General features: G+C 44.1%; 2 protein-coding genes across 2 annotated transcripts in view; one reads left to right on the top strand and one right to left on the bottom strand.

Moving 5' to 3' along the window:
* LOC137432320 (sorting and assembly machinery component 50 homolog B) overlaps positions 1–15,638 on the bottom strand; it is a 39,091-nt gene extending 23,453 nt beyond the window's left edge. Inside the window, exons 1-10 of the mRNA XM_068124151.2 lie at positions 15,553–15,638; positions 13,747–13,866; positions 13,488–13,589; positions 12,117–12,204; positions 9,931–10,037; positions 9,238–9,368; positions 5,995–6,082; positions 5,577–5,705; positions 5,112–5,183; positions 1,012–1,098 (exon numbers count right to left, since the gene is read on the bottom strand). Coding sequence (XP_067980252.2) covers positions 1,012–1,098; positions 5,112–5,183; positions 5,577–5,705; positions 5,995–6,082; positions 9,238–9,368; positions 9,931–10,037; positions 12,117–12,204; positions 13,488–13,589; positions 13,747–13,866; positions 15,553–15,573 — 945 coding nt within the window. The 5' untranslated portion in view covers positions 15,574–15,638. The remainder of the gene's footprint in view (positions 1–1,011; positions 1,099–5,111; positions 5,184–5,576; positions 5,706–5,994; positions 6,083–9,237; positions 9,369–9,930; positions 10,038–12,116; positions 12,205–13,487; positions 13,590–13,746; positions 13,867–15,552) is intronic.
* Positions 1–19,369, top strand: part of LOC137432315 (serine/threonine-protein kinase 38) — a 444,663-nt gene that overhangs the window by 301,641 nt on the left and 123,653 nt on the right. The window lies entirely within an intron of this gene.

Below are 19,369 nucleotides of genomic sequence, written 5' to 3' on the forward strand. Positions count from 1 at the left end.
CGTGAAGCATGATGGTGGTAGCATCATCCTATGGGGATGCTTTTCAGTGGCAGGGAATGGGAGACTTGTAAGGATAGAAGGAACAATGAATGGAGCCAAATGCAGACAAATCCTTGAGGAGAACCTGCTCGAGAGTGCAAAAGATCTTAGACTGTGACGAAGATTTACATTCAAACAGGACAATGACCCCAAGCATGCAGCCAAAGCAACACTGGAATGGCTTCAGAACAAGAAAGTGAAAGTCCATGAGTGGCCCAGCCAAAGCCCAGACTTGAATCCCATTGAGAATCTCGGGAAAGACTTGATTGCTGTTCACCAAATCTCCCCATCCAACTTGACAGACCTTGAGCAAATCTGCAAGGAAGGATGGGAGAAACTACCCAAATCCAGATGTGCAAAGCTGATACAGACATATCCCAGGAGATGCAAAGATGTAATCGCTGCCAAAGGTGCTTCTAAGTATTGGCTCGGAGAGTTGAATACTTGTGTAAATTAGATATTTCTGTATTTCATTTTCAATACATTTGTAAACATTTCTGAAAATGCGTTTTCACTTTGTCATTACGGGGTATTCTGTGTGGATCGATAATAAAACAAATTAAATTTAAAATTCAATCTGTAACACAATAAAATGTGAAAAAGTCAAAGGGTGTGAAAACTTTCTAAAAACACTGTATAATGTCCCATATTCAGTGTCTCTAACGGCCCCCATGTAGCCATGAGTTTGACCTGTGCAGATACAGATTTTTAAAAAACTCCAAGGAAAACCTCATAACTACCACTTGTCCAAAAAAAAAAAAAAAGTCTCCTAATTTCCTGTCAAGGGCAAAATGTACCAGACAACTCCATGTTCCTTTTGAAATATTATTACAATGAGTAAACTGTGCACTGCAATGAGCCCTGTGGAGGTACTCGACGGGATTTAAACCCGTGCAGGACGGAAAGCTCTTAATCAGTGGGAATAAAGCCTTGCGAGTCAGGCAAACACAGAATGCTGCAGAAGCCACTCACCGAGCCCCAGGGCAACGATCGGTTCAGTTGTAGCTCTATCTCTTCCTTGAGGAAGCGAATGTCACCACCAGTGTATCCAGCCAGCTCCTGCACAACCAAGAACATCATCTCCACGCTATTAGAGGGGTACCAGCAGAAATCTTCACACCAAATGCTATGAGGAATATAGAATAAAACAACAAGACGAACAACAACGAAATTAGAATAAAAATAATTGTTGCAAGTCAAATCTTCAAAGGGAAAACTTGAGCAAATTCTATGGCAGGTCATGGCAAACTCCACGCTTCCTATCGAAGTTGGAAGATGGTAAAACGTTCCACCAGGGAGGAGCCAATATCACATTTTTAGTTAAATATTGTATTTAGTAAATATTGTTTGCTGGGAAAACCACATTTCAAATCTGGCCTCCAAAGCCAGTCGCCGACTGGGCATCCTCCGTCGTGCAAAGTCCTTCCTTGGCACACCTGAGCTCCTCACCACATACAAGGCTTTCATCCGCAGCTCAATGGAATACTGCTCTCCCCTCTGGGCTGGTGCTCCTGCCTCACACCTAGCTCGTCTTCACGCTGTTGAAACCAAAGCATTCAGAATCATTGGAATCTCCGCGATGAAGCTAACTCCAAGGGCCTCTCACTCACTCACCGCAGGCAGGTTGGTGGTCTTTCCATCTTCTACCGACTCCTCTCTGGCCTTGCCCCCCCAGCTCTCTCTGGGCTCTGTCCCGCAAATATTCCTACAGGTCGCACAAGATCTGCCTGCAACCCTCTTATGGTCAAACTGCCAAAATCAAGACTCTCTGCTCACCTTCACTCCTTCATTCCTCTCTTCTCCCACCTCTGGAACAAACTCCCTCACTCTCTTCAATCCCACTCCACCCTCCAGGTCTTTAAAACTGCTGTTCACCACCATCTCTTATCTTCCCCCATCCAAAACCTTGATCTTTTCTACCCCCCGCTAATTTCACCCCAATTCCACTTTTTTGAAATACCAACTTCTGTCCTGGAAGTCCTTGGTGTCCTTGTGTTTTATACTTCTCCCTCCACCCCCCCCCCCCCTTCCCACGCCTCCTCCCCCCAAGCCCTCTCCCTTCCACACATCTCCCTGCTCTCAAATGTTGTGTTTGTGTGCTTCCCCTTCTCTCCCCATCTTGTTTTCCGCTCCCTCTTTTTGTGTGTTTTGTTTGTCTGGTTGATTTGTTTGTGAAGTAAATGTTAGCTCTTTCACGAGCCTCGATTCAGTATACCAAAAAAAAAAAAAAAAAAAAAAAACAGCTCCTCTCCTATTTCATCTCCAGGTGCTGCATGACATCATCACCAGGCGCCAAAGGGGGCCCAGCGATGATGCGCGGTGAAAGGGAGTACTCAGTTTTCACTCCAGTTTCTTGTTTGTTTGTTTGTCCAGGTGATGTCTCAGCCATCCCTTGAGCTAGAAAACTGAAATTTGGACAAGATAGTGACCAAGTGATTTGGTAGGCCACCAACATGTCTGAGATGCGAAAGGAAGCAAAGAGTGGGTCGAGCATGGAGGAAACAAAGAGGGTTAAGGGCATGGGGGGGGGGGGGGGGAGGGGGAGACACATGGAATACGGGACTTTCAAAATGATGTACAAACACAAACGGAGCCTTTCGTTAATGTGCTCTGTGTACATTTTTAGCGACGCACTTCCGCTTGTCGGGGCACTTTTACCCTGACATTGTTAGCATGAAATCTGTAATTCCAATAGTCTGTTTGACATAATTTTCAGCATTCAGATGAAAGAGAGGTAATTTCACAATGTTTAACAATAAAATTGTTGTGTTCCTGGATGCAAATCGGACTCATGGAAACATAGCAAATACAAGAAATATCCGTGGATGAGAGGTGTTGAGTTCCTACCATTTCCTGTTCATACAAGCTGGCGGTGGTACACAACACACGCTTCTCCTTTCACCAATAGATGCAAAAATCTAGTCTAATTGTCTTGTGGCCATGGAACCAAAAGAAACAACAACATTTATAACAGACCTCAAAGCTCGCACTCCTCCCCCAATGATTAATAATAAATATCTTCATTTTAAAAGTTGATTTTAAACTTACCCTGTGCATTCACAAGCCTCAGATATAATACCCCTCCAATCGCTGTTAAGAAGCACCCAAACCAGCTACGGTGTCCCTCTCAAGGAATTTTGCCTGGTATATCCCGCTCACATGAAAATAAAGCTGGAACAAGCTCTGTGTATTTTCATGTCATGAAGTTGTCTTTTGCCGAAAAGCTGGTAGCCATTATTACTTTGTTAAAAATGCCTCATAGCAGTGTCTTTTCAATTGCAGATATCCATTAAATAAATCACCAAGCCTGCCATGTTCACAGGAAGCACTCCTGCAAGGTTCAAAGTTCACTCACTGGCAGTGACCGTCGAGGGTTTGGGTAGCACAAGTCACATGTCCATCCACAGTTTTGCAGGCCCTGCACTGGTCGGTCCACATTGTTAGGATTTTGCAGTAAGTGCATCTGCAATATTAACCCTGTCGGCAAACTGAGAAAGTCCTCTAACTCTTTTGCTGTGCGGAGGTACACCTTTTTCTATCAGATACTTTTCCAAGTATTATTCAGCATCTTTTGGAAGCTTCGTGAGCCATTTTAGGAAACATTCTTAATCTCACATGCACGCTGCACGGTATATGTTAGCAAGCTCTGATGGTCACTGTTGCTTGGGGTTTCTGTGCATTGATGCAGAGTATTCTGGGGGCATATTGCATAATTTCATAAGTCCCGTGTCGGGGGACGCCAAACAATGGTGGGAGTGGGGAGAGACTGGAGCTGGCATAAGAGAGCACAGGTGTGAAAATGATGCAGGAAAGGATACTGACGCAAGGAAGTTTGTCAGCATTAGTTGCAAACACATAACAAAAAAGGGTTGCATTTAAGGGTTCCAAGAGTAGAGACGAAGACAGACAGACAGGATTGGGATGGTGATGATGATTGAACACACGGAGAAAGGCCGTGAAATGCACATGATGGTGGATAAAGCATGAGTTTGCGAGTCATCGAGGGATCAAGTAAAAAAGAAGGAAGAAAGGTGTTATGAAATAAGTATGTAGGTTTAAAAAAAGTTTAAATTTTAAAAGGTTGAGGGGAGGAAGAAGAAGAGTGGAGATGAGGAATAAATTTTGGGGTTTTATGAATTATTAAGAAACTAGTTGGGAATGAATTAATGTCATTTAATTATTATTATTTGAGGTTGTTTTGAGAAGAAAGAAAGGAAAAAAGGGAATCGTTTTGAAGCAGAGTCAAAAGGAATGACTAACGAAAGGCGTAGTTAGCAAGGCCTTTCTCCGTGTGTTTAATCCCTTTCTCCGTGTGTTTAATAATCATCACCATCCCAATCCTGATGTCTGTCTTTGCCTCTACTCTTGAAACCCTTAAATGCAACCCTTTTTGTGATGTGTGTGGGACTATGGTGACAAACGCCCTTGCGTCAGTATCGTTCCCTACATCATTTTCACACCTGTGCTCTCTTATGTCAGCTCCAGTCTCTCCCCACTCCCACCATTGTTTGGCGTCCCCCAACACGGGACTTATGAAATTATGCAATCTGCCCAAGAATGCTCTGCACCAATGCACAGAAAGTAGGGCTGTCGAACACGTGGCCAACACGAAGTGAGATAGACAAACAAAACATAAAGTAGAGAAAGTTGTCATTTTTTTTTTTTTCAACTGTCGGTATAAGGATTGAATTAAAGCGAGGATGACGGATAATGGGACAGAGGGGATGGAGACATGACGAGTAGGTATGGAGAACAATTGAAAAAAAAAAAAAACCCAAAAAATAATAAGAGTAGGGCCAAAACTATCTGAGCGCGAGACTATCTGAGATCAAAGTAAATATAGTGAACACGAAAATATACACGGGAGTTAGCACACAATGCGAAGAACAATCGACACAAAATCAACAGCAGCATCAACAAATTCAGATTGATTACATCGGTTTTTGGAAGCAGATCACTCGGAGGACCAAGAGAAGCAACAACGACCAGGAAACCAGTTGGCAGAACCATCATTATTGCATCATTAAGCAGTGCACATTGAAGACGACAAAGGAGATTGGTCATGGTTTTACCTGATTAACCTTGAGGTAGACACCTTTGCTGGGCAGAATTGCGGAATCTCGACTATCCACCACCATGGTGTGCTACTGGCATAGATGGATCAGGGGGACAAGGGGGAATAAAAGGTCGAGATAAAGATAATTTAACAGCGGGACGTGTGCTCAGGTACATATGCTGTTATGAACTCAGGTACATATGCAGAGAAAAAAAAATGAAAGGCATCATAAATGAGGGTTGTGAAGTTTAATCTCAAATGCCGAGTGATAAAAGTTTCATGTGTGAGTAGGAAGGGTTTGTAGGGGCAGGGGGGCGGTTGCCCAGCATGATTCTGATATTACACTAAATTTCCTTTCAACTGACCAGACAATCCCTGGCCCACAATTGGTTCTCACAATCCCTGCTCCAGTGAGCAAATGCCAATGGATCATATCTTTAAAACTCCATTGCAGTCTTTAGGGATCCCCTGCGTGGCTCACCGCAAGCGAGGACTTCAGGGTGTGTCCGCTTTCCTCCCTCACAGGAAAAGAGGCCGTGCGTGAAAGGCAGGACAAATGTCTCCACACGGCCTCCCAGCGTACGGCATGGCGTGTTCTCCACGCTGGAAACTAAACAAGTAAAAAGGTGAGAGGAAACCAGGTGAGAAGAGAAATGCACAAAAGAAAGGAAGCTCATCAGAGGCTATTAAGGTGAGGATGAGAATGAAGATGGCAGCTGCAGGGAGAAGAGGAGGGCAGCACTTCTCTTCACCTGCCAAGGCCAGCACTTCTCACCCTGAGTCAATCTGGGTTAGAAGCATCCAAAAGGCCCACAGGCTTTAGGCTTACCCTCTTGGGGAGTATCTTATAATGTTCTGCAAACTTCAATATCGGTCAAGAAAATAAAGGTGTTACGTACGTTGACGTCCAAAGAAACACCTCGATCAGCCTCTCGTACAGAGCTCCAGGGAAACTGCCCCTTCACGTCGAACACACCAAATGTAACACTGTGCGAGAGTGAGGATGGATTGCTAATCACACCATTGCTGCATTCCCCTCAAACTCTTTCCAACCACCAATGCACCGCTATCGCTCAAAGAACGCACCACCACAATGATGGAGGAAATACAGTGGTGAGGCTGCAATTGATTTTAAAACATCAAGCAATAGCATTGTAAAAAGATTGGGGTTTGTCCGATTCTTCCCTAACCTGTCAGATCTCCCCTCCAAACCCATGACTCCAACATTCCATTTTACATATCCGCACTGAACATGCGGTGGTGAGCTTGAATGCATCATACTGTTACTGTTCTGCGAACCGCCCTCCCCCATCATCCACACACGTAGGTTCCCGAGTTTATATATTTCGTTAGTATTTGTATTTAGATAGTCCTCCCTTGTGTGTAGTGGGATTTATTGACCACGGTCACCACACATGAAAACAGCCAAGTCCTCTCAGCTTGAACTCGCCTTGGTGGAAAGCGCAAGGAGCAGGGCACTCCGTGAAGAATGTCCCCAAGCACGAAGTGTGGATGATTGATAGGAGAGCGGGTGCAGCGTCTGGAAGCGCACCAATACATATGCTCTGCGTAGGACCTAGCTCCATCCTGCTTGAGCAAGTATAAAGGCGGAACGCGAACGGTTTCGCCGCCTTGGAAATGAGCCGGAGATCTGCTGCTGAAGAGGAAGAGCGACTTGCCTGCACTGAGGAGAAGCCCATGTTGCACTGAGGATGGGGCCTTTTGCAGCGAGGGAGGAGCCCTTTGCGCTGAGGACAAACCAGAGTTGCGCTGAGGGAGAGACCAGTGTGCTGAGGAGAAACCCGAGTTGCACTGAGGGAGGAGCGCTTTGCGCCGAGGAGAAACCCGAGTTGTGCTGAGGGAGGAGCCCTTTGCGCTGAGGAGAAACCTGAGTTACGTTGAGGGAGGAGCCCTTTGCGCTGAGGAGAAACCCGAGTTGTGCTGAGGGAGATACCCGTGCGCTGAGGAGAAACTCGAGTTGTGCTGAGGGAGATACCCGTGCGCTGAGGAGAAACCCGAGTTGTGCTGAGGGAGATACCCGTGCGCTGAGGAGAAACCCGAGTTGCGCTGAGGGAGGAGCCCTTTGCGCTGAGGAGAAACCCAAGTTGTGCTGAGGGAGATACCCGTGCGCTGAGGAGAAACCCGAGTTGCGCTGAGGGAGGAGCCCTTTGCGCTGAGGAGAAACCCGAGTTGCGCTGAGGGAGATACCCGTGCGCTGAGGAGAAACCAGAGTTGGGCTGAGGGAGGAGCCCTTTACGCTGAGGAGAAACCCGAGTTGTGCTGAGGGAGGAGCGCTTTACGCTGAGGAGAAACCAGAGTTGGGCTGAGGAAGGGGCACGTTGCGCCGACGGAGAGACACGTGAGCTGAGGAGTCGCAGAGATCTCTGGTGGAGGACGAGGCTGCACTACACCTCACTACATGGCAACATGATACCACACTGACTTTTCCTTCCACTTTACCAAAGCAGATTGGGACCGGTACCCATCCGTTGAAGGTGCTCAAGTAAGATAAAGGCCGACCATAAGTCCTGAACTCATTCTCCCTGTTCTATTACTTCCTCTCTATTCCTCAGAGTGTGTCTGAAGGGCTCATGTCATATGTGTTAGGTAATTAAGTAAGACTGGAGATGGGAAAAGCATTAAATGGAATTAAGATTTTGGGGATTCATTGTGTGATAATTGTGACTTTCTTTTTCACCATTGTAAATTGTAAACGTGTTGTTTTTGATAATTGGCTTGTAAATACTCGAGTGAATTCATTTTGTAAACAGTTGCTTCCAATTTGCCATTTTTGTCTCTTTTCCATTGACTCGGCTAAAGGGGGTGGGATTTATTTAGTGGTAGTTCGGCACGTTCTTCCCCAACCAATTGGCTTCACAACATTGGCCGGTCTGTACCAGGCAGTTCACTCAGCTGCCCGTTTAGATAAGATAAGGGGAGTACGAACCGAGGGCACGATCCCCAATTAGGCTGGCTACGTCATCCACAAGTAAATGGTGTCAGAAGGAGGACCCTGGAAGATTTGGTCATCTGATTGGCATTCATGGTTGATATAATTCCAGTAATCTCTGTGTGTGTGTGTGTTTGTCTGTGTGTCTGTGACCGCTGTTTCTCGACAACCACGGGTCCGATATACTTGAAACTTGCCAGGTATATTGCTGGGGACCTGAGGATGTGCCTTTTCAAGGTTTCATATTAATCGGAGAAGTAGTTACCGAGCTATGGCGATTTCTTTACCAAACTCCGCAAGCCGTTCGCTTTGGACCAAACCATTTCATGTAAATAGAGGGGGGGGATTGTCACCGTACTCGCAAGCCGTTCGCTTTGGCTTTGCGAATGGACCAAACCATTTCATGTAAATAGAGGGGGGGGATTGTCACCGTACTCGCAAGCCGTTCGCTTTGGCTTTGCGAATGGACCAAACCATTTCATGTAAATAGAGGGGGGGGGGGATATAATTTTCGATATATATATAGTACGGGCATGCCCTAGTGGTTGATAAGCAACCTACCGGATCGCGAAGTTATCCGCGACCGGTGACCTCAGGACCGGTAATCAGGAGGGGCCTGAGAAGTCCCCTCGTGGTGAACACTGAAACCCGGATTCGTAACAATATATAGACACCCACTGATCCTGGCAAAAGTAAGGGCAAAAGTGACCAAAATTGACCAAAATCAAGACTCTCTATTCACCTTCACTCTTTCATTCCTCTTTTCTCCCGCCTCTGGAACAAACTTCCTCACTCTCTTCAATCCCACTCCTCCCTCCAGTTCTTTAAAACAGCTGTTCACCACCATCTCTTATCTTCCCCCATCCAAAACCTTGATCTCTTCTACCCTTGTTAATTCACCCCAGATCCATTTTTTTTTTTAAATACCGACTTCTTTCTTGGAAGTCCGAGCAATGTCCATGTGTTTTTTTTTACCTCTCTCACCCTCCCCCTCCTTCCTATGCCCTGCCCCCCCCTCCAAGCCCTCTCTCTCCCACAGATCTCCCGATGTCCCTGCTCTCAATGTTGTCTCCCGCTCCCTTTATCATACGTTTTATGTTTTACGTGTCAGTTTGTCTTTTTGTGATCAATGTTAGCTCTTACACGAGCCTCAATCTTGTACACAAAAAAATAAAATATATAAAAAACATACTTGCGCTCAAAGCATCCAGTTTGTGGTTTGAAGACGGACAAACCATATGACGTCTCTTTTGTCCCATAAGAGAACTGGGCAGTGACACGTTCTGCTCTTCCGAGCAAATTGGATAATTTACCGCCCATCACCTGAAAATAAATCAGAAAAGGTTAAGGGGCATATAATGAAGGGGAGAGAGGGGAAAATGAAATGGGAGCGTGATAGACTTAGTAAGAGAATGCCACAGTGTAAAATGAAGTAGTCAAAGTAGGTTGGACATGTGATCTATGGAGTGGGAGCGTAGTATACTCATGATCTATGGAGTAGTAGTGTGGTATACTCATGATCTATGGAGTGTGAGAATGGTATACTCATGATCTATGGAGTGTGAGAATGGTATACTCATGATCTTTGGAGTGTGAGCATGGTATATTGGTATAATCATTATCTATGGAGTGTGAGCATGCTATAATCTTGATATATGGAGTGTGAGCATGTTATAATCATGATATATGGAGTGGGAGCATGGTATAATCATGATGTATGGAGTGGGAGCATGGCATACTCATGAACTTTGGAGTGGGAGAATGACAGAATGGGAACTGTTGTAGTAGGTGCATGGTAGATTTACAATATGTAGAATGGGAGCACGACTGATGGAATGCGGACTAACAGAACACGGAAAAGGAAGAGCAAATTAGAGTTGCCTACCATACTGCCTTCATTGTTTCCCACCATGGTGTTGTAACTCGCGGCGAGTATGCCAATCTCGGTGACCTGGAAAGTTACCTCCAGGCCGTCCGGCCTTGCTCCCGGACCTAAATAAGAGGTCACATCAGTGGAACAATCTCACGACAAAGATGATGCTCACAACGAAAGCATTCACCGGATATCACTGCTGCGATAGGATTGTAATGATTTCACCTGTCACTCAACTCTTCTTCCACTGCAAGGGGATTAATCTTTGATCCGATTATTCAGCTCTTCCATGAGCCTCTATAATAGTTAAAAAAAGGCCTTACCGTCAATATTATTGCTTAAAACTGGATGTGTGTGTGTGTGTGTGTGTGTGTGTGTGTGTGTGTGTGTGTGTGTGTGTGTGTGTGTGTGTGTGTGTGTGTGCGGGTGCATGTGCGGGTGCATGTGTGTGTTTGCGCGTGCATGCGTGCAGCACTGTGCAAAAGTCTTAGGCCACTTTGAAAATAAACATTTTTATTAACACATTGGCCAATTTTGCTAAATAAAGGTTGTTTTAATGATTCTGTGTTAGTAAAGAAAAAAAATTGTATTATACAAGCAAGAAATTTCCATATTTGGTGTAGCCATCTTTTTCAAACAAAACCTGCAACAAGTGTGTGTCCACTCTCAAGGATGAAAGGTGGGGAAAATATATTGTGCTGTGGCTTGCAAGTCCACCTCTGTCCATCAGGGGGTCAGAAAATCACTTGCACTGTGCCACGTGTACAGGTGAAAATTTTAGGTCGTCTCCTCACCCTCGCGGGGAAGGGGGTGGGTTGTGGGTTATTTTGTGCCGACGACTTGACCCTGGGTACACAACAACAGGCATTTTAAGGCCATTTTCCCTGCTAGAGCGGGGGTTAGCCTTGCGGGCCCCATGACAATCTTCTCCATTTTGCCCTATTTTCTGCATCTCCCCTTGTTAACCCCCTTGCCCGCATTTCTTCTTCCACCACCTTTAGCCAAGTCTTTCTCGGTCTTCCCCGTCCTCCATCACTCTTCTCAACCAGTCACTGGATACCCCTAACCATTGACCCTGGGAACCCCCAACACATAGGCAGAATTTGGTGGAGATTGTCCCAGGTGTTTGATTCCATAAAGATCAGGTGTACATGTAGGGGATTTCATCAAGTCCCTATCCTGACGGGGGCAGCAGTGTTCCAGGCTGAGAACCACTGTGGCCTACTTCCCTGGCGGCTAGTTGTCTGCCTTTGAGAAATTGTTGACACAATATCCCATGTTTGACCTTGGCGAAGCATTCTTTCCCTATGAGGCTTATCCTGCCCTGTCAACTTTGTACAAGGTTCTCTTCGGGGCGGCAGTCTGTGTCTTTGGGAAGGGATGATCATAAGATGTTGTTTTGAGTTCCTTGATCCTAGAGGAAAGTATATTAAGCCGATAACGGGGTGTGGCTCGCCGAGATGTTGGGGGCCAGCTGTGGAGGACCATAATGTCACTGTGATGTTACATGTGGTGTTACTAGCCTATACACCACGCCAACATCTTCCATGCATGTATTCTTATCTCTTTATATTATAAAAGAAAGTTTTTGTTTGTTTGTCTGCGCAAGCTAATCTCCTGAACGGTGAAAGATAGGAGGAAACCTCCAATACAAAAAATGTCGGGATGGGCCCCGGGAAGGTTTTAGGCTAGGTGGCGAGGCCGGTCGAGGCCCACCTTGGCCGGGCCGGGCCCATTTCGCAATTAAAAGCTGAGCTGAATTATAGTAGTCAAACTTCTACGGCCGCGAGTGAAAGCTGAATTATGGTAGTAAATTCATTAAAAAAGAACCAAAAATGTCTGGACGGGCCCCGGGAAGGTTATAGGCTAGGTGGCGAGGCTGGTCGAGGCCGTTTCGGCCGGGATGGGCCCATTTCGCAATTAAAAGCTGAGCTAAATTATAGTAATCAATCTTCTACGGCCGCGAGTAAAAGCTGAATTAAAGTAGTAAATTCATTCAAAAAGAACCCGGGCAACGCCGGGTGCTTTCGGCTAGTCTGCAATAAATCTCTTGTACACTGTCTGAGTCATGACGGGGTGCTGATTCTGGGGAAGAGGGATTGAAACCCGCGACATACATGCACGCACACCTTATTTTATATAGCAGGATATGCATATACGTAAACATAGTGTGTCTGTGTCCACATTTATCGACATACCCTTTGCCACATCCACAACAGCCTGAACATCACGAAATATTCCGAGACGGAGCATCTTGAGCCGTGCTTCATGTGAGCACTGCATCACCTGCACACATCCCGGACATATCACATCACCTTTACAATGAGCTTTGCACAATTACAATGATTTGATAAATGGAAAAACAATAAGAACTGCACAAAGCAATGTCAAACTACATGATAATTTTGACGATGACAGGTCCAAGTTAACCAGATGCAATTATTATGATTTATATTAAAATAATTGGTTCACAAGTTATCAAACAGAGTGACCACTATATTCGTCATGGGTGTGTCTGTGTGCGTGTCTGTGTGTGTGTCTGTCTGTCTGTCCGCAGCATAACTACCCGATGATATCCGATCTTGATGAAACTTGGGTGGGAGGTTGTTATCATGATCTAGTTGTGTCCTGCCTAGAGTAGGCGTATTGCGCCCATTGTGGGCGGAGCCACGCCCGAAAAAGATGTCTTTTTAGGGGGTAATCGATTTAAAGCTACATCTTCTCCGAGGGAGTTGGTGGAATCTGACAGGGGTTTCAGTATTTGGTTAGGCGAATGTCATGTGTCTAGCCCCACGGAGCTCGATTTTTCATTTTCGCCCCAAGGTCAAGGTCACAAGGTCACAAAATTTCAAAAAGTGGATTTTTGATGGTTTTACTACATTGTTCGCTTCCTGATAGGGTGAAATGTTGTACATGTTTTTATATTATCACATACATCATGAAATACACGTTTTCCAACAAATATCAGAATCTTCGACCTTTGACCGTTGAAGGTCACAAAGGTCAAATTTTCAAAGTTGTCGGAATCAAACCAAATTTTGGGTATTGTGTAGCTAAATAGTCTCATAACAGATAATACATTCCTATTTATATATTTTCAATGTCGGTTTTGACCTTTGTCATTGAATACCGCTCGCTTGTGAACCATCGTTGTCTCCTGACTTGTTATAATTATAAATTAAAGATTTTTTTTTTTCTATTTTAATAAAATAAAATAATTAATTAAATTATATAAAAATATTTTTTCTGTGTCAGATTGTTAATTCGATTTTTTCGGATAAAAAAAGAGAATAGTTTTAAAACATGGGGAGGTTGCGACTCGGTGAACCCGGACTTAGTGGCTTAATGGTTAGAATGTCCGCTCGGAATCTGGGAGGTCGGCAGTTCAAACCCCGGCTGAGTCATACCAAAGAATTAAAAACGTGCTGCTTCCTTGCTTGATGCACAGCACTTGAAAGGATAGAGAACGGACAAAACAACCATAGATTGGCATCCACAGGCTTGGATGAGCCTAATGACTTTCTCCTGCATCAAAGGTCTTCGTAAGGGAACTCGTATTATAAACTCACATCCATGAAGTTAACAGCGCCAAATAGGTCTGCAATTTCTGGTATCAGAAAGTCATCTTTGGTTCTTCCCAGGCCATCGACGGACACCCTTTGTACAACAACCTGCAACAGGAAAACACTTTTTAACTTCCTCGAATGAAAAAGAAGGATAACCACGGAATGCATTCATCAAAAAGCAAAAGCCATCTGTTGAACTTGGCAATGAGAGCCCTCACCTGAAAAGGACGACACACTTAAAGTTATGCTGGGATGTACACACCGGTTTGTTAATGAGGACGATTTCTTGCCGAGCAACCGGCTCCGGTTCCGGTTCCACTGCCCCAGGCTCGTCGAATGGGTTCAGACGCTCGGGCCCAGAAACTGGGACGGGCTCCATCGACTACGAACGGTGAGGTAGTGGGAAGGAAAGGAACACACTTGCACATGGGATTCAAAAACAAAGGACAATGCACACAACAGAACATGCAACTCTAACCCACAACATCCGTCTCTGTGGTACGGAAGCAGAAGCCATTTAAGGCCATTTTTCCCCGCTAGATTGGGGGTTAGCCTTGCGGGCCCCATGACAATCATGGTTCCCTGTTTGAGGCAATGTTTTTATGGCCGGATGCCCTTCCTGATGCCAACCCTTGGTCGCCTCTTACGATGCACAGGGATACGGTGTACCTATTCTAAATCAGGGTATACACTGGGATCATTCATTCCACTAAGCTGGTACTCAATTTGCCGACCTCGGAAGGATGACAGGCTGAGGCAGCCCCCCTGGCGTTAATTCAGAGATCGACCGGGATTACGAACCCAGGATCCTAAGCCGGCACCCTAACCGCGAAGCCAACACCAGGCTTGGTTTTCCTTACGTATGTAATACAAATAAAGGGTTGTCGTCATAGTAGTGGTAGTGTGGACAACGGTGTGTGTTATAATGAATGGATGCTTTGTTATAATGAATGGATAGCGGTGTGTGTGGTGTGTTATAATGAATGGTTGGTGTGTGGTGTGTTATAATGAATGGATAATGGTGTGGGTGTGTTATAATTATAATGTATGGATAGTGATGTGTGGTGTGTTATAATGAATGGATAGCGGTGTGTGGTGTGTTATAATGAATGAATAGCGATGTGTGGTGTGTTATAGTGAATGGATAATGGTGTGTGGCGTGTTATAATGAATGGATAGTGGTGTGTGGCGTGTTGTAATTAATGGATAGTGGTGTGTGGTGTGTTATAGTGAATGGATAGTGGTGTGTGGCGTGTTGTAATTAATGGATGGTGGTGTGTGGTGTGTTATAATGAATGAATAGCGGTGTGGTGTGTTATAATGAATGAATAGTGGTGTGGTGTGTTATAGTGAATGGATAATGGTGTGTGGTGTGTTATAATGAATGGATGGTGTGTTATAATGAATGGATGGTGTGTGGTGTGTTATAATGAATGGATAGTGGTGTGTTATAATGAATGTTGTGTGTTATAATGAATGGATATGGTGAGGGTGTGTTGTTATAATGAATGGATAGTGGTGTGTGTGTGTGTGTGTGTGTGTGTGTGTGTGTGTGTGTGTGTATGTATGTGTTATAATGAATGTGGTGTGTTATAATGAATGGATAGTGGTGTGTGTGTGTGTGTGTGTGTGTGTGTGTGTGTGTGTGTGTGTGTGTGTTATAGTGAATTGTAGTTGCATCATTGCTGGGAGTGCTGCTGATGCGGTGCCCCCTGTTCTGATTCCACTCAGCTTGTGCTCATTTTACGAACCTCGGAAGAATTATAGGCCGAGTCGACCCACTTGGTGTTATTTAATGGCGCGCAGGGGCTCAAACCCAAGACCCACCTCAACCGTTAAACCAACACCTGTGTTTCAACTTCATTGCGAACGAGGAGTTACTGTATACTGACTCGTGTAACCAAACCGTAACGACTCTTCCCCAAGCCCCGAATGAAACCACATATTACGTGTTACCGACGGTAAAATATCCTGATGTTTTCAATTCTAAAACCGCCGTCATATTACAGTGAACATCACCGTGACGCCATTTATCATTCACAATACTGTACTAACAAAAACGTTTTACCTTCGCATGTACATTACCCATGTTGCCCAAACTCAAGGACGCGCAGTACGCGGTGCTCTGATTGGCCAGGGAAGATGGCAAGCGAAGTATAAGAAAGATTCCGATTGGAGGACGTTCTGTGTGCTCCGTGTGAAATCTATGTATACCACAAGATTGTACTACAATAACTTATTTACCAGGAAACGAACAGAAGGATCGATCATTGTAAAACAAGAATGGCTGCATTGTTGTCACAACCTATGACTATATATATATATATATATATATGTATTTTTTGCTCCTCTGCCCACTCAACTCTCTCATCCTTGCTGTTGAAAGTATTATACAATTAATCTCCGAGGATCTTCATGTTCTGGTTCAATATCAATTATTAGTCCGACGGACATCTGGGTCTAGTTTTGAGACAATTAGCGCACCCACTCCGTACAGGAAAGGTCATGTTGTTTTCATATGTGTGGTATATAGATTACCGTAGATCTAGGTTCGGGCCTCAGGAACGTCGGGGCATAATATTCAGTAAAGTCAGTTTCCGCGCACCCGCGCTCTCTCTGTGGTAATAACATTTTGTTCATAAAAATAACTGTACGTGGTCATTTCGCCCGGTTACATAAAGGTCCCTTATCATGAAGGAAAGATTTACATTTCAGGTACACTGTGATTCCTTCGTGAAGGATTTGTTAAGCTTGAGGTGAAATAAATCCTTCGCAATCGTTGCTATGCCAGGCAACCAATCAGGTTGGAGATGGTTCGAATGAGTGAATGGACTTCTTTCAGGAATGAGTTCGGGTCAGTATTTTCAGAAATTGCTTGCAAGCGACTTGTATTATTGTTAAACACGTCATTAAAAATGACGTAATGTTATATTGCTTATATTGCGACGTAATCGCTGCATGAGGAACATAAATGTGTTAATGTGTGCAGTAAATGTTTGGAAACATTCAGAGAATGGTGAAAGTGAAATATTCTGGATGTTATGAAAGAGTGAAAATGCAATCCAAATCGTCTTCGTGACCATTTTCCATGAAGCGTCTTTTGGAAACTCAAAGGTTGGTGTTTAAGGAGGGGGAGTGCTCCCTTGAGTTTAAGGAATGTTTTAAGGATAAAACTTAAGGAATATTCATATATGCAACCATCCTCAAATTAAGGATGTCCGGAAGGGAAAACTTTTGGAAATATTTAAGTAAGTCCTGAAATCTTTCCTGAAGGATGCTTTATGCAACCAGGCCACTGGCTTTACAACTCCGGCAATGGGCCGATTGGGAAACATGCATGTAGCGCCATTCAAAAATTACGTAACGCTATTTTTATGGAGACGCGTACAGGCTTGATTAAACCTAACTACAATAATGTAACGCTCGACCCAATCAACGTCAATGGAACTCTGGTGCAACAAACCTGGGCAGTGTATAATCAGCCGAGGCCTGCATCGGCCTAAAGTGCTAGGCCCATCAGGAAACAAGATGGCGGCCATATTTCATCTTGGCACGATGGTGGGTGGAGTCACTGTGCCATCTCAGCGATGGGGTACAGGTATATCAGCGACAGATGTGGATGTGGTCCGGCAGCTGTCCGACCAATGGCTGCGCATTGAAAAAATCGACCCCCAACAGAACCCCAACAACAACACAACAACAGCAACGCGAAGCTCTTGTAGTCGCAGGTTAAAAAGCCGTCATTAAATGTACCAGCAATTAATTGATTATCATTTTTACAACAAACGCTTAAGATGGAGACGAGGCTTATTCAAGGGAACCTTTGGATACACTAGTCACGTTGTCCTGTTCAACAACTACAGTACAGTACAGTATCCACCATATAAAACACTATCAGTTTGTGTGTTTGTACAGATGTCTGTCCCCCTTCACAAGGCTAGGTTTTAAAGGCCAATCTTTTAACACGAATGTGTGTTCACTACGGTCTATTTTGAGGATAAAAAAAAACTCGAAAAACATTTTCCATAAAAGAATAATTATGCCTTTTCTATTGGAATTGTAGACGGTGGCTTGCAAACCGAGCCTCATGGGTGGTGTATAGAAGCGTTTAAAAAAAAAAAACGAGGTGCAGGGAGGTGAAATTCGCTGCACGTGATGTCCAACGCTCGCAGAGTAAACCGAGTTTTAATACGATGTCTGCTAAAAAAAGAAGATATAAGCACACCTGACACTATAGAGTCTTTGCTGCTGCCTGCCATTCTGAAGGATATAAATGATACAGCAGAGGATGGAATGAATCTTCAGCAAAACTATCGGCAAGATTTCCCAAAGAGTCAGAAATATCATTGAAGATTATGAGGAACGAGAGTGGGCCCAAAACACAGCCTGAGGACAGTCTCGCCTTGACAGGGTTAAGTTAGGGGGTTCGATCTGTTTATTAGGGGCTGAGTTGGTCAGAAATAAACAATTTGCAGTGTGTTGTCCTGATGAGCCCATACTAAGGGCAAAATCTAGATCGACATCTGTGGCTTCATTTATTTGTGACCGTAGAGCTTTAATCTCAGTCTGCAAAGACTTGAGTACCACGCGGATGCCTCCTGGTTTGGAGGTGATGTGTTGGTATAATTTATGCACATGACGTCAGCGTCATGTCATAGGGTTAGTTTGCTTCTTTGGTTAAATTTAATATTCCTGACTGCAAACCTCCCGAGTGATGATCAGCAGGGCAGAGACAATGTGTTTGTGTGGCAGGCGACATCAGCAGGTGAAATTACATCTTAAAAAATGGGCCCAATGGCTTCCACATGTGATTAAGTTCCTTGTTGGGGACTCGTACAGTCGTGGCCAAAAATATTGGCGCACTTGCACTTTTTTCAAATAATGCACCATTTCTTCCAGACAATTGTTGTAATTAATAAATATTTTGGTATCCACATATGTATTTCTTTGGCTTGCAGTGGAACAAAACAAGAAAAGCTGAAATAATTACTAAATCTTAGTTTATTCCACACATAAATCCGAAAATGGCCCGGACAATATTATTGGCATCTTTTAGAAGTTGTTAGAGTTAATTCAATTTCAAGCAGGAGATTCTCCTTTACTTTGGAATTGAACTCACCTGTGGTGAGTCGCAGGTGCCTGCAATATAAAAATTACTCATTCAACCAGTTTGAATGGAGAAAAGGAGTCATTCTGATGTTTTGTGTCACTGTGTGTTCCGCAATGAGCATGGACAAAAGGAAGAAAACCAGAGAATTGTCTGGGGAGGTCAGACACAATATTGTAGCCAAGCATGGACAATCTCAAGGCTGCAAGTCCATCTCCAGAGACCTTGATGTTCCTGTGTTCCTTCATAGAAAGCGTTACCCCACGCAGTGTTCAGGTTTATAGTTCAATTTAAATAAAATGATTTAAGATCGTTAAAGAAGATTCCAGAAGTTTAGGGCTATTTATGCAGTCTTATACACCACCTTATTTAACATGTCCAATTACTGTTAAACAGAAGGTTTTGAAAGTGCAAAGAATGTGATTTGTGTTCTACAGTGTTCAACTATATAATTCCATTTAAATAAAATACAGGTTGTAAAAGTTGTATAAATAAATTCATTCCAGAATTTACCACCGTTTTACCACCCTTGACACAGTGTTGATTACATCATCCCCATCGAATACATTACATTAATTCTTCAAGTGTTGTTTCTGTCTTTTATAACATAAAAACATTAGGTTTCCTGTCTGGAATGATTTTCGATCTTGTTTGACTGCCAGGCAATGCAGTTTGGATTTATGCCAGGAAGAGGAACGACAGACGCGCTTTTCATTGTGAGGCAGTTGCAGGAGAAGTACATGGAGAAGAGGAAGAAGTTGTTTCTTGGGTTTGTTGA

Source organism: Myxine glutinosa, chromosome 8 (assembly GCF_964187855.1).
Source record: "Myxine glutinosa chromosome 8, kmMyxGlut1.1, whole genome shotgun sequence".
NCBI classification, from domain to species: Eukaryota; Metazoa; Chordata; class Myxini; order Myxiniformes; family Myxinidae; genus Myxine; species Myxine glutinosa.